This window comes from Megascapheus bottae, chromosome 17, assembly GCF_031878675.1.
Source record: "Megascapheus bottae isolate mThoBot1 chromosome 17, mThoBot2.hap1, whole genome shotgun sequence".
NCBI lineage: Eukaryota > Metazoa > Chordata > Mammalia > Rodentia > Geomyidae > Megascapheus > Megascapheus bottae.
The window spans coordinates 3,633,141-3,646,907 of NC_143525.1; the positions used below are offsets into that span (position 1 = coordinate 3,633,141).

A 13,767-nucleotide genomic window follows, 5' to 3' on the forward strand; every position below is an offset into this window, starting at 1 on the left:
AAGAAATGAGAACTAGCATACACTTCATCATTTACCACAACCCAAAGGTGGAAATAGTCCAGGTGGCTACCAGTTGATGGATAAGTATGTGCACAGGCTACCCACTCAGTGTAATGCTGTTCCATAGTGAAAAGGAAAGGAGACAGTGGTGCGGTTTACATGTGAAATCCAGGTTTGCTGCAGTGCAATCTTCACTGGGATGTACTAAAAGTTGGAAACTTAGTCGACTATGGAGTTTGAAGATGGGCCGTTTGGGAGGTGATAGAGGTCGAATGAGGTGCTAAGAGAGGGGACAGTCTTAATGGGACTGTGACTTTGTATAAGAGCAGTAGAGACATGAGCTGGGATGTTGTTCAACTCTCCGACTCCTTCCTTGTATCACCTCGATATTCTGTCGAGTCTTCACTAGCAAGGACCGTGGCAGACACAATTACCTACTATAGTTTGGAAGTCAAATGTCCCCAGAGGCTCATGTGCTGTTTGATCCCGAGGATGGTGTTTGGGGAAGTTGGTAGAGCCTTGATGGGGTAGGGCATAGTGAGAGGTCTTTAGGCTATTTAGTCTATGCTCTTGAAGGTCATTGTGGGACCCTGACCCCTTCCAGTTTCTCATTCCTTCCTGGCCACAAGGTGAGTCCAATGATGCCTTGCCACCATGAGCTTCTGAAACTGTAAACCAATTAACTATTTTTTCTTCTTTATAAGTGGGTTGTCTCATGTATTCTGCCATGTAATAGAAAAAAATACCACCCCATCTTGAACTTCTCCCCTGCCAGAGCCAGGAGCCACATAAACCTTTCTTCTAAGTTAGATAGTATGGTAGTATATGTATGTAGCACATATGTGTATGGCAACAAAACAGACAACACCGACACTTGATACAACACGGATGAAACTTGAAGACCAAAGGCTAGACACAAAGGACAGATACTGTGACTCCATTCAGGATTGTCCAGGGCAGACAAATCCCAAGACATACAGCAAAGGGTGGTTGGCTAACACTAGAGGAGAACTGTAAGGTGGCAGCAGGTAGGTAGGCACAGTGTGACAAAGTGACCGATGATGGCCATACAGCTCTGTGGAGAGACCACACACTGTCCAATTGTCCACTTACAGCGGGGGAACCACGTATGGGTTACATGAGCTGCCCTTCAAGTGCATGCTGAATTCACACTGGAACGAAATGATGGATGACAGCTGCTTGTTGAGGACCCTCAGTCCTCCCACCCCCATCCCTGGGGCTTCTCCCCCACTCTCATTCCACTGCTAGAGAACCTGAGCACCTCCCCAGGCCTTGGGTCCTGGGCACAGGCTGTGCTCTGAGTGGAAAATGCCTCACCATACCCACCTTCTCATCCTGTAGGCACTGTGCACCTCCCAGACCTCACCTTCCTAGAGAAGCAGCAGCAGTGAGGCAGATGATCTCACAGCGATTGTCCTTGAGAGAAAGCAGGGCCCCAAGGGCAGGGCCTACACTGCCCCTAAGACTTAGTGTGGTGGGCAGGAGGGAGGGGAGAACATCTCAGGTGATGGTGGTGGTGGCAGTAAGGACAGATGTAGCAGTGGTCTGAGGTCTGAGGATGACTCTGGAGCCCAACAAAGGGGAGGGTCCTGAGGCTATCTCAAGGACAATGTGGGCTATGGAGGTGTCCTGTCCCATCCACATCTGACAGGAGGGTGGCATCTATGGGCAGCCCAGCATGGTGAGAGTGGGCCACAGTGGATGGGAGGAGAAGGAAACTGTGGAGAGGACCCATTGTGCTGAGCTGGGCTGAGGTCCCTGGTTTCTCCTCTCACTGCCTGTGCACACAGACTATGCTGAGCAAGCACACAGCCAGACACAGGGTGTTGGGCCCAACAGGGAGCAGGTATGACCATAGAAGGCTTCTGAGCACCCTCACTGAAGAGCAGGAAAACCCACAGAGATGGTTGCTTCTGAGCCAAGGGCTCCAGGCTCTTTCTAGTCCAAACTTGGGCCATGTGCCTGGCTGCAGGGGTGAATCTGCATGGCATCTGGGATAATGAGGGCACAGGCAAGAGACAACCTAGCCTAACCTTGGCTCCCTCTATTCTACCCTGAGGAAGACAGACTGACCTCTACCACAGGCCTAGAAAAGCAAGGGTATGAGGCCATACTAACTAAGTGAAGAGTCTGGTTCCTGACCACATAGCCTACAGCTCTAACTGATGGCTCTACCCTCATCCCTGCAGGGTCCTGGCACCCACATTTAACCCTAGGAAGGTCTAGATGCCACCCCACTCTAGAAGCCCTCCATGCACCTGAGTATACAGTAAGATCTTGCATCCCGAGTACTACGTAAATCCCCATTCAAGCCATGGCCTTGGGGTCCTGGATGACGATAACTTGGGGTGTTAGGAGAAGGAAGCCCTTGGGTACTGTGTCACACAGCTCCTGAGCTACAGGCCAAAGGCCAGAATTAGCCACAGGAAGCCTTCTGGGATCTAGATTAGCCTCCTGGACAAACAGGGAAAGCCCATGGGGGATATTGAGCAAGGAAAGTTCAAGAGGCGCTTGTCTATGGTGGCAAGCTGGGGGGACAGTCATTCCAAAGCCCACTGAGTTTAGGGGACACTAGCTCACCTCAGCCAGGGTCCTGGTGCTGAGATGGGGACAGCTGTCAGTACAGAATGGGGGTCACATCAGGAAGTGGCTGCATGGATGGCAGGAGGGGTAGCGGTCTCTCCTTTGGTCACCTCTGCAGTCCCCATGGCAACTCCTGAGCCTATACTCTTGGTCACCAGTGCCCCGCCTGGCACATGCTTGTCTCTTCGGACCAGCTGCCAACCCCTAGCAGCACACCCGTCATCTTAGTGGTGCAGCATTGTCATCTCCCCAGATTCACTGGAAAGGCCAAGGATGACAGAGTGACACCTTTGCCACATGGCCACCTCAGACTTGAAAGACCAGAAGTGTTAATAGGGCACTGGTGACCCAGGCTGCCATGCTGCCTGGGAGAGGAGTTGTAGGCATAGCCTAGCCAGTGGATAAAGCCTTTTGAGTCCCTTTTCTTTGAAGGCAGTGTCTCCGCTCAGTACTGCAAGATTCTAATGGGAGCAAGAACTGAGGCCGGCTGGCCTCCCTTTCCCATGCCCTGCTCTGCCCTCCTGAAGCAACCATGGACAGGGATGGACAGAGCCCGGTGGGGGTGCTGGGGTCAGGGGTATTTTATTGATGAATGGGGCACACTGAGGACAGGGGGGCGCAAAATGGCCACGCAGCAGCCTGGGGCCCCCAAGGCAGTGGTTTCCAAGGCACGGGATTGGCCTGTGCCAGGCATGGAACAATGCTGTCCCAGAGCAGAGCTGGGAGCCTGGCGTGGGCTGAGAGGCCAGGTGAGCCCTCCACAGGTCCGAGGCAGCCCAGTCATCTTCTTTTGTGCGACCTGACGGCTGCTTTCTGCCGGTAGATCTCTGCGGTGAAGGGCCTGTGGGGTGGGAGAAGGCTTCAGTTGACTGGGTGACAGCACCCGCACACGCTTGAGTCCACCCTGGGTCCTATGCCACCAAAACACAAATGACCTCTCCCACAGAGCAGAGGGAACTCACCGCCCCACCATCCCTGGGGCGGCCCGAAGCCTTCTGAGAGCAGGAGTGGGGGCCTGAAAAGGACAGGGCCACTGCCCACTCCTGCCCACCGCCCGGGTCTCACAGCTACTAGGTGTGCAGGGCTGAGCTTCCAAAGGAGAGGCTGCCCAGCTTAGCTGCCCTGCCTCCGCCCCTCACCCGCCACAGCCCTACTCACTCTTCATACAGGATGGCCACCACGTAGACCAGGGCTACTAGCACTGTCAGCAGTAGGCCCGTAGGACTGGCATGCCTGCAGAGACAGACAGTGGTCAGGGAGCCCGGCCCCCTCCTGCCACCTCAGTGGGCCCTTGTGCCGACATTGCAGCTCCCTGATGGAACAAGCGGAGCCTGAGTTGGGCTTTGTAGTAAGGGTCCCGTCAATATGATCCTGATCCACTGTGCACTGGATTTGATGGACAGCCTGATTCCTTGTCCCAGCCCCAGCCTGGAGCTAGGGTCTCAGGACAGTCCCTCCGTCTAGCCTGTTCTGTGCACAGGAGGTAGCTAAGCAACAGGAGATGCTTCCCTGCCCACCAGACACCATGTGCTCGGGTGTTTTGCTTTGCTTCTTTTTCTGTGCCTATATAGAGGTTTGAACTCAGGGCCAGAGAACTGTCCCTTAGCTTTTTTTGCACATGGTTGAGTGCTCTACCATTTGAGCCATAGCTCCATTTCCAGATTTGGGGTGATTAATTGGGAGTAAGAATCTCATGGACTTTCTTGCTGGGATCTGCAGATCTCACTCTCTTGAGTAGCTAGGATCACTGTCATCAGGGTCTGGACTCACAGACTTTCCTGGAAAGGGGTCTCTTGAGCATACATCTTGTGGACAGTCTCAACCGCCTGAGCCCGGGACCCTCCATAGCTACCATCCTGGTTCCTCCCTCCCCCCAACACGCCTGGCCTAGGCAGTGTGGGCTCCAAGAGCCTGAGTAGCCACAACTTTGAGGACAAGAAGCCCAGGCAGTGTGTGCAGTGGGTTCAGGGCTGGGCAGAGCATCTGTCATGGCTCTCTGCTGGTGACCAGTCTCTGACCTCCCTGTGCCAACAAATACAGGCAGCTTGTTAGTGACGGCACTGAGGAGCCCATGCACGCACGCGCGTGCTTCAGGCTTCCAGAAATAGCTGCCGTCAAGCTGGCCCCCCATCTATTTCTATGGTTACCTCTAGATCTGTGCTCCTGCAGGGGCTGGACAGCTACGTCCACATCAGCAGAAAAGGTGAGAGCTGGAGCCCCTGGGCAGAGCTGGAGTCAGGCTTCTGAGCCACAGGGGACTCTGCTATCCTTGCCATGTCCAAGGACAGAGGGCAAGGGGACATGTGTGCCCTGCCCACTACCTCACAGCCTTCTGGACCTCACACTGTTCAGTCTGTTATCTGTCTGGCAGAAGCAGGGTAGGCTCAAAGGCAGCAAAGGCCAGAGTCCAGGCTGTAGACACACCTGGTATCCAGCTGCATCCTCTCTGTAGGCAATGAAGGGTTCAAGACCCCTCCTCTGCACAACACGGAGCAGGAAATCCACCTTCCCCATAGCCCAGCTATCATTACAACCTAACATTGCCCATGGAGCCAGCCCATTGCCACATGGAGATATGACACTAACCAAAGACCCTTCTGGAGTAGACAAGGGCTATGACCCTGAAGGGCTGTAATGTTTTGATTTTTTTTTTTTCTTTTCGGTGGAAGTTCCAGTATTTGAACGCAAAGACTCAGGCTTGCTTGACCCACACTCATGATTCAAGCCGTGCCCTTAGCCCTCTTTGTTGCTCAGTATCTGTGAGGCAGGACATGTAATTTGCCTATTTTATACTTCCCACAGGGGCTGGGATGGCAACCACTGCCACTGCACCCAGCTTCTTCCAGGTCAGCCTGGAAACTTGAGCCTCTCATTCTCAGTCCCCTCCTCCCCCAAACCTGAGCCAACAGTGTCTGGCTTAGAGCACTGTGGCAGTGTCTTCCAGACTTGAGAGGAAACAAAGCTATTTGGGGAGACACAGTGCCCAGAGATAGATTTGACCTAGCAACTTCCATGAGGGGCCAGGGTCTGTACTGAGTTTTCTGGTTTCGGCTTGGGCCTCTACAGAAAAACAAGCCCCAAGGGCTCAGCAGGCTCTAAATTAGGATTCTGTCCTCTTTGTCCCTATACCTATAGAGGGCTGTGTGTGTGGGGGGGGGGAATCTTGGGGGAGGCAGCATTGGGGTTCAAAACTGCTAGGCAGGCACTCTACCACTTGAGCTATTCCCCAGGCTTTCCTGCTTTTTCCTTTGTTTTTCAGACTGGATCTTGAGCCTTAGCCAATCATCCTCCTCAGATAAGCCTGCCTCTCCAGTAGCTAGGATTACAGGGCCAAACCACCACACCTGGCCTGTAGAGGATTCTTGGGGCTGACACAGCTCTCAAAACTTATGTCCTAGCCTGTGTGTGTGTATGTGGGGACATGTTATGTGGCCAGCTGGAGCCTGTGACTGACCCCTGTCCCTCCTGGTAGAAGAAGAATTTGGCCCCTGGCAAGGACTCTGTGATAAGCTGGTCCTTCAGTCATCGTCTCAGCCATACAGGGTTCCTGAGAGCTCTGAGAGACATTGCAGAGAGGTTTGCTGGTGGGCAGGTCCACCCTGACCAATCCAGGGAGGGCAGCCTCCTTCCTGTGGCATGTCCATTGGCAGACAGTCCCCAGGCTCGGACCAGCTGCCTGACTGGAGGCTCAGGAAAATGCCAGACCCTGCCATGCTGGCCAACATGTAAGGACTTAGTCACCAGGGTCCACCTGACCCCACAGATCACTTCCTGTTTCTGAAATGTCCACCCACGCAAGAAAAAGAAAGCAAACAAATGAAGCTACCAGGCTGTGCTCTACGAGCCAGGGAACTGGGGACCAAGGCTATCTCTGCCCCAGACATGCTATTGTCCTGGGGTGAGTCCAGACCCCAGCCTCAGTTTCCCCATCTGTCACAGCGGGGTTGGATTGATAGCCCTTTACTTCCTTTCATGATTCCCCACTGAAGTAGACAGTGATTCGTCCTAAAGGCCTTTCCTGCCTGGATCCAGGATCTCAGAAGAGTGGCAGAAGAACCTGGGGGTGATAGGCTGGGCTGCCAGCTTTCCCAGCGGCATCCATGGCCAGGCCGCACACCGGCAGAGCCAGCAGGGTGCCCACTCTCTCAGCTCCCAGCCAGCAGCACCAGACCAGTGGTCAAGGCTAGCTCAGTCCTCTGCTGCGGGGTGGGGAGGTGGGATGGGGTGAGGTCCTAGGAGAAGGGTGTGCACTTTGACCCTTCTCCCTCTGCCTCGCTGGATCTCTTAACACACCAGGCAGGGATGATCATGGTCACGAGGACCCTGAACTCAGTGTGAGCCATACTTTGTTAGAGGACTAGAGGGAAAAGCCTGAGGTTGGTGCCAGGTTTGCTCCCCCAGGAACCCCTTGTTTGGCCCCACCATGGTTCCACGCCTGAGTGCTCAGGCACCAGGAAGGCCTGTCTGAGGGCCTGGGAGGCAGGAGACAGATGTGTTGTGGGAGGCGGGGTAATGGCCCATATCTAATGTGTCCTCAGATGGAGACTCTGTCCCCCACACAGCCAGTCTGTCTTCAACACCACATGGCCTGTGTCCTTAGGAAGCAGCTCAGGGTGCCACAAACTCCTGAGAGCTCTGCACTGGCCACCCTGAGCCTGGGGTGACTGTTCCTTAGTACTTCAGGGAAGCAGAAAGGACCTCCCAGTAGAGATGAGCTGCTAATCACTAATTCTAGCAGAGGAAGTCAGGGAGAGCTTCCTGGAGGAAGGGTTTATCTCCAACTGAGTTTGGAAGGCCCAAGTGTGGTGGCAGTGGGAAGAGTGTGTGTGTGTGTGTGTGTGTGTGTGTGTGTGTGTGTGTGCACAGCTGTATGTGTACTGTGTTGAGGACCAAAGATTACAGGTAGGATGTAGGTGGGGAGAGCTTAGTGTTGACTTGAGGTGGGGGGGGTCCCAGGAAGCCAGTAGGGTGGGCACAAGGCCTGGTACTCACATGATGGCCCAGCCCAGGTAGTTGATGGTGCTTCCCCAGTACATGGGGTTGTCCAGGATGTTGAAGGGGAATGTGGTTACTCTGGCCTCCTTGAGGATGCCGAAGTAGTCACCTGTGGAAGGAGCAGGGCAGGGTGGGCGGGTCCGCTGGCCATTTGTCCTCAGGGACATGCTGACACTAAGGGAGGCTCCCGTGGGGGTGAGATGGGGTCCTGCCCCTGGGAGGCTTTAAGCAGATTGTAAGGAATTACACCCACAAAGTGGGTCAGAGAGTCCCCAGGGGCTGGGGTACTGAGCTCTGTCCCTCACACCCCCATCTGCTCCAGCCTCCAGCCACCTCCCCCCAATTCTTCCTACCTTTGCACCTTCCCTTGGGGTGCAAGCATCTTGGGATGCTTTCCCCTGCTCTCTGTACAGTTTCTTTCCTTCATGGGCATTTTCCTCTTCTTTAGAGCCTCATCCCAACTCTGCCTCTAGAAGCAGGCCTGCCCCATCCCTTCCCTCCGTCTACTTAGTTTCCCCTTGGGGCTGGCTGGCTGCTAAGGGTGGCTCTGTGCCCTCTTCTCCAGGCCTGCCCACCTCAGTCCTCTGAGAGATCAGCCACAGTATTATTGTCTCCCACCTGACAGTCCAGAGCTGACACTATGGGACCAGACCACCAGACAGCGGGTCAGCCACCCACCTGCCCAGAGTAACAGGGCCTCTCCATTTGGGCCAGTCTCAGCCAGAACAGGTGGCCTGCTAGGGCCACAGAACAAGGGATGCTACCGCACCACTCCTCTCCACAGCATTCCCTGCTTTGTCTACTGCCGGGCTGGGAGGACAATGGCACATCATCCATCCTGGGCAGAAAGTAGGGCAGCCAGCCTACAATGGGGAGCTGCTGGCAGGAGGGGACTTGTTGGGTGCTGCGCTGCCCATTGTTGGGGACAAAGGATGCAGGGAGCTTGAGGAGCCCCCTGGAGACTGCTGGGAGGCTCTTTCTTCCCAGGAAGCAGGAAGCAGGGCAGTGGGGCGGGGCGGCGGGTGGCATAGAAACCCCTTAGGGGTTTCTGACTCACAGGGAGTCAGGGGAGTGACTGCTTTGCTCTACATCCCAAGCCCGCTGGGCCCCTCTGGAGATTCTAGGCCATGTCTACAGGAGAGGGTGGTCCCAAAGCTGCAGTTACCATTCCCTTACCTGGGATTCTGCCTCTCTCCATGCCTGTCCTCCTAACAGCCCATCACTATGGGAGCTCTGGACTCTGCTGCCTGCAGCCCTTCTGCTCACCTGTCTTCTAGGACCTGGACAGCACCAGCTCACAGATGCTGGGGAGATCCTTCTTGTTGCTCCTTGCCCCTCTCCAACTCTGTCCTCTGCCTGAGTAGTCTCCACTCTACATTGCCCTTCTGTGGCTCCCTCTTTGCCAGGAATGAAATTTCAGCCTTTGCCTGTACTTCAGGGCCTCTGCCTGACCTTCAGCAGACTACACACTGTGCAGCCAGCGTACCTTGCCACCTCTCTGGGCAGGTCTGTTGCCCCTCAGGCTGCCTTCTGTCTTCCCCATATCCTGCTCACACCTGGCAGGTCCCAGTACTCCCATCTCCCACTTCCCAGGCTGGCATCCCTCTTACAGGTCAGTTCTAGCCAGAGGGCAAAGCATGACTCCATCAGCCACAGCCCCAGAAAGCTGAAATCAAACATGGCTTGTTGCACTCCTGAGTGTCCTCCAGAGTCCTGAGCCTGTAGCTGGGAGGCTGAGCTGAGAAAGAGTGGGGTAGCTGGGCCATGCAGTCAGCCTGGGCACTGTGTGGGGCTCCCTTAGTGGACTACAGCTGCCGCTTTCTCAGCATGCCTGTTCTCACACCTCCCTAGCTGTCATCCTCCCCTGCAGGTATCCTCTCCTCTTCTCCTACTGTCATAAAGTGATATGGCATCTGGCTTAGCCAAATGAAAACACCAGGGCCACAAGCAGCAAGGAATGGAGAAAAGACTGTCCCTCATTCCTGATCCCACCTTAGACTTGGCACCAGCTCTGCCTATGGCCCAGACACAGAAAACCAAGATCCCTCCTGGCTTGGCAGCCAACAGTGCTAAGGAACTGCCCAGGGGAGCCACAGGGGTGACTGTGAGGACGGTGCATCTTGTCACTGGGCCTCTGGGTGACTCACCACCTCACTTCTCCATGCAAACTGGGCTGGAGGCCGTCTGCAACAGAGTAAGTGGTGGCCCACAGCCCCATATGAGGAGCTCTTCCCAGCCAGAAGCTCAGAGCCAGGTGAGACAGGAAAACCCATACTGCCATCCTAACCATGGGTCTCCAGTGCTCCTCGGGGTATATCACAGGGTAACCACTGTGCTTCGCTCTAACTTGAGTGCCAGGGTACCTGCCCAATGTGACCCCCACCCAGGGTTTTACCTAGGAAGGTTCCGGTGAACCCCAGTGCGAAGAAGCTGGACAGCACAAACACGACACCTGTGCCCAGGAGCACAAGGCCCAGGCAGTAAGTAGCGGGGTTCTCCAGGACCTCCATCTTGGGCTGTTTCAACATTGCCTGTGTGAAGCTGTGGGTGGGGGACAGGGAGAGATAGCATGTCACGGTGCGTGGCGCAGGGGTCTGCCCTTCTTGGAGTAACTGGCCCCAGGACTCATCCATTCAAGGGCAGTTCAGGAGGCTGCAAGTGGGATCTGAGCAGAACACTGCCCAGTTCTTCCAGCCACAAGGGAGGGGACAGAAACAGGAGAGTCCAGGCCTGTCAGGGTGTTTGGTTTTTCAAGAGAAGCCAGAAGGGCTGACTTACGTGCAACCTGTGCCTGCTGAGTGCCACATGTAGCTATGGGAACCCCATTCTCTGAGCAGATACATGGTTTCAGGCTGCTCTGTTGGCTTCAAGGTCACACTCAGCTGGCCTGAGTGTTAAGTTATCTCAGAGGCCCCTTATGCCCCCCCTTAGCCTTTAAAATCCTCTACTGGGTTTCCTTTGGGCTCTGTGATTGAAGGTCTTGCTCAAAGATTGAGCCAAGGGTCCGTGACTGATGGCACAGGAACAGGTTTGGGGATTCAGATTCTCCAGGTGACCGCCTGTACAGGGGGCCTGCAGGTAAACAGGCTGGCCTTACTGGGAGGGAGGGGTGCTGGTGAGAGCACTGACGCTCAGTGGACACGAGGGATATGCCACAGGGCAGGGTGTGTGTGGATGCACATGTGTTAAACACACTTTTCCCACTCTCCCCATTGCACTGCTCAGAAGAGCCATGGAGAGCTGCTGGCCATACAGAGAAGCTATCCTACCCATCTATCCACCCATCCTTCCATTTTCCTCTCCACCTCTCTAGCCACCCACCGTCCCATCCACCTACCCAGCCAGCCAGCTGCATAGTCACCAACCTATCCATCCTTACTCTTCCATTTATCCATCCACCTACCTACCTGTCCATCTGTTTACCCACCCAACCATCTACCTACCCATCTAATCCAGCCAGCCAGCCACTTACCTACCCATCTACCTGCCTATCTCTACTTTTTTATTTTTTTTTGCCAGTCCTGTGGCTTGAACTCGAGCCTGGGCACTGTCCTTAGACACTTTTTGTTAGAGGCTAGCACTCTGCCACTTGAGCCGCAGCACAACTTCCAGCTTTTTCTGTATATGTGGGACTGAGGAATTGAACCCAGGGTTCATGCATGCTAGGCGAGCACTCTACCTCCAGGTTACATTCCTGGCTCCCTACCTCTACTCTTCCATCCACCCTCCCATCTACCTACCCACACATCCATCTACCCAATCATGTATCGACTCACCCATCAGCCATCTGTACATCTACCTACCCATCCATCTATCCAGTTACATAGCCGTCTAGTCTTCTACCCACCCATACATTCACCTATCCGTTCACCATAGTCATCTTTGTTGGCCAGGCTCTTCCAAACGGAATTCCTTTATTATCTTCCTTCACCCACTCACTGGTGAAGGTAGGTTGCTGTAACTTGATCCTTGGGCTACATAAGCATCTGGACCACTTCCTTACAACTACCTTTCCAGCTCTTCTCCCTGACAATCTCTTGGCACCCAACACTGGCCAGCAGATGTGTCGAACAAATAGAGAACAAAGGCCTGGGAACAAACACTGACAGAAGCCTGCAGGTGACCTGCCCCCAAGCAGCACATGATGTCAGGGCAAACCCAGCCACTGGGTAGGTTGTCCACATCCATCCCTGGCTCTCCACCCACCTCCAACCTCCCTCACTACTGCTGCTGCTGCCCTGGCTCAGGGTCACCCTGCTGGGATTGGCTCAGGGTCACAGCTGCCACAATTATGTCCAGCCTTCTGGCCAGCAGTGCAACCCAGGCTCGCTCCACTCTACGGACCATGCTGCAGAAGGATCCCTGCAACTTGGATCCCTAGACTCAGCACCTCCCCTACTTTTCCCTTTGCAAATGTTAAGAGGTAGGAATGGTAAAGAAGCTCAGTCAGCCCTGCTGGGGGTGAAGTCACACACAGCTTCTTAGCTACATTGCAACAGAGTCCATGGAAGGAACTGGGTGAGGCTTTTGGGGGCTGGGTGACTCTGGCTGCCAGCCTCTGGGTTTCAGTTGCCGGAACAAAAGGCAGGAGGCCTGACTTGAGTTTTCCAGTCTCTAATGACCACATGTGAGGTACTAGCTCCTGGGAGAAGAGGGAGATACACTTCCAACGGACCTGGGTCCCCAACCTCGGTCTGTCCTCTGAGAGGTGATGGTGCCTCCTCCCACACCTCCTTGCACAACATTGCTGCTGAGTGGCTGTACACATGAAACAGTCCACAGCTCTGGGACTTGTAGCAGTGGAAATGACAGGAGCAAGCCAAGGCAGACTCTGGAAGAGGAAGTGCATGCTATAGGATAAGCAAATATGATGACCACTGGCCATTAGCCAGGGTGGTGGTATGGGGACACTGCAGGGAGAAAGAGCTGAAGGAAGAATTTAGCAAGGGGAAAGGGGAAGCAGGCAGGAGAAATATTTCAGAGAGAGGAATGGCCAGGGCTGGATGCCTCGAGGCTGGGGCCTGGTGGAGTTAAAGGGAATTCTGTGTCTACGTGGTAGAGAGCAGAGCACAGGCCAGCCAGGCTGCAAAACATGGTGACCGCTGGGGCAGGCCAGGGCCTGGAGGCTAGCGGGTCATTTTGGAGGGAGATCCTGATTGATTCCTCCTGCCCCGGGGACAGAGAACCAAGCCAGCCTAGCTGCTCAGTCTAGGTTTGGTATTCCACATGGAACCACCTCATTCTGTTACCTGGATCCACCTGCATCTCCCCCTACACACACCTTCTGTTTTTTTTTCCTGGTCTTGGGCTTGGACTCAAGGTCTCTTACTCCAGCTTAGCTTTGTTTGTTTGTTTTGGTTTTCTCAAGGTTGGCACTGTGCCACTTGCCACATCTCTCTTTCTAGCTATTTGCTCATTAATTGGAGATAAGAGTCTCACAGATTTGTCTGTCCTGACTAACTTCAAAACCATGATCCTCAGGTCTCAGCCTTCTGAGTAGTCAAGATTACAGGCATCCAGCCTTCTACCAGCATCTTGAAAGCTCACAACCAGTGCAAGGGGAGCTTCTCACTTCTACAAGGATGAGACTAGAGCCCGATGCAGGAAGGAGATTCCTGACAAGCACAGGTGGTAGGTGGCTGTCTAGCCGCCTGCTTCTTTCCCCAGCCCTGCCTGTGACTCCAGCCCAGGGATGAACCTCTCAGTTCTCTTGTCCACACTGACTAAACGAGTTCCAGGGTCAGGCCAGACTCCCCCACAAAGTGTTCAATAGATCGTCTGCTCCAGAGCCTATTTACTCCAGCAGCGGCTCCTCCCTGGTGGCCTAATATGGGCCCAGGGCCACACATGCTCAGTGACACATGACGGATTTACTGGAATCGATGCCCAATTAGGAGGCCACTGTTCCAGCCCATCAGCAAGCCAAGAAAGCACAGTCCATTCCACAGGCAGAATTAACAGGGGATGAGCAGCTCGGTGGCCAGGCACTCCGTGGCAGATGAAGTAACAGCGATTTCCTTTGGAAATAGTCTGCACTGGGCGGGAGGTGGGTGGAGGTTGGCTGATGTGCTTCAGGGGCTATTTTTAAAACTTAGATTGAACTTTCAGTCACCAACGTGACTTGTGGATACCTGCATTCTGCTCTCCTGAAATCCCGGAAACCTCACA

The 13,767-nt window shown here is 54.4% G+C and overlaps 1 protein-coding gene across 4 annotated transcripts in view; it reads right to left on the bottom strand.

Moving 5' to 3' along the window:
* Nucleotides 1-3,167: 3,167 nt before the first annotated feature.
* Pemt (phosphatidylethanolamine N-methyltransferase) overlaps nt 3,168-13,767 on the bottom strand; it is a 67,861-nt gene continuing 57,261 nt past the window's right edge. For all 4 annotated transcript variants that reach the window (XM_090351564.1, XM_090351562.1, XM_090351563.1 and 1 more), the window contains exons 4-7: nt 9,995-10,140; nt 7,597-7,708; nt 3,763-3,837; nt 3,168-3,445 (exon numbers count right to left, since the gene is read on the bottom strand). In XM_090351564.1, coding sequence (XP_090207690.1) covers nt 3,385-3,445; nt 3,763-3,837; nt 7,597-7,708; nt 9,995-10,140 — 394 coding nt within the window. In that variant the 3' untranslated portion in view covers nt 3,168-3,384. The remainder of the gene's footprint in view (nt 3,446-3,762; nt 3,838-7,596; nt 7,709-9,994; nt 10,141-13,767) is intronic.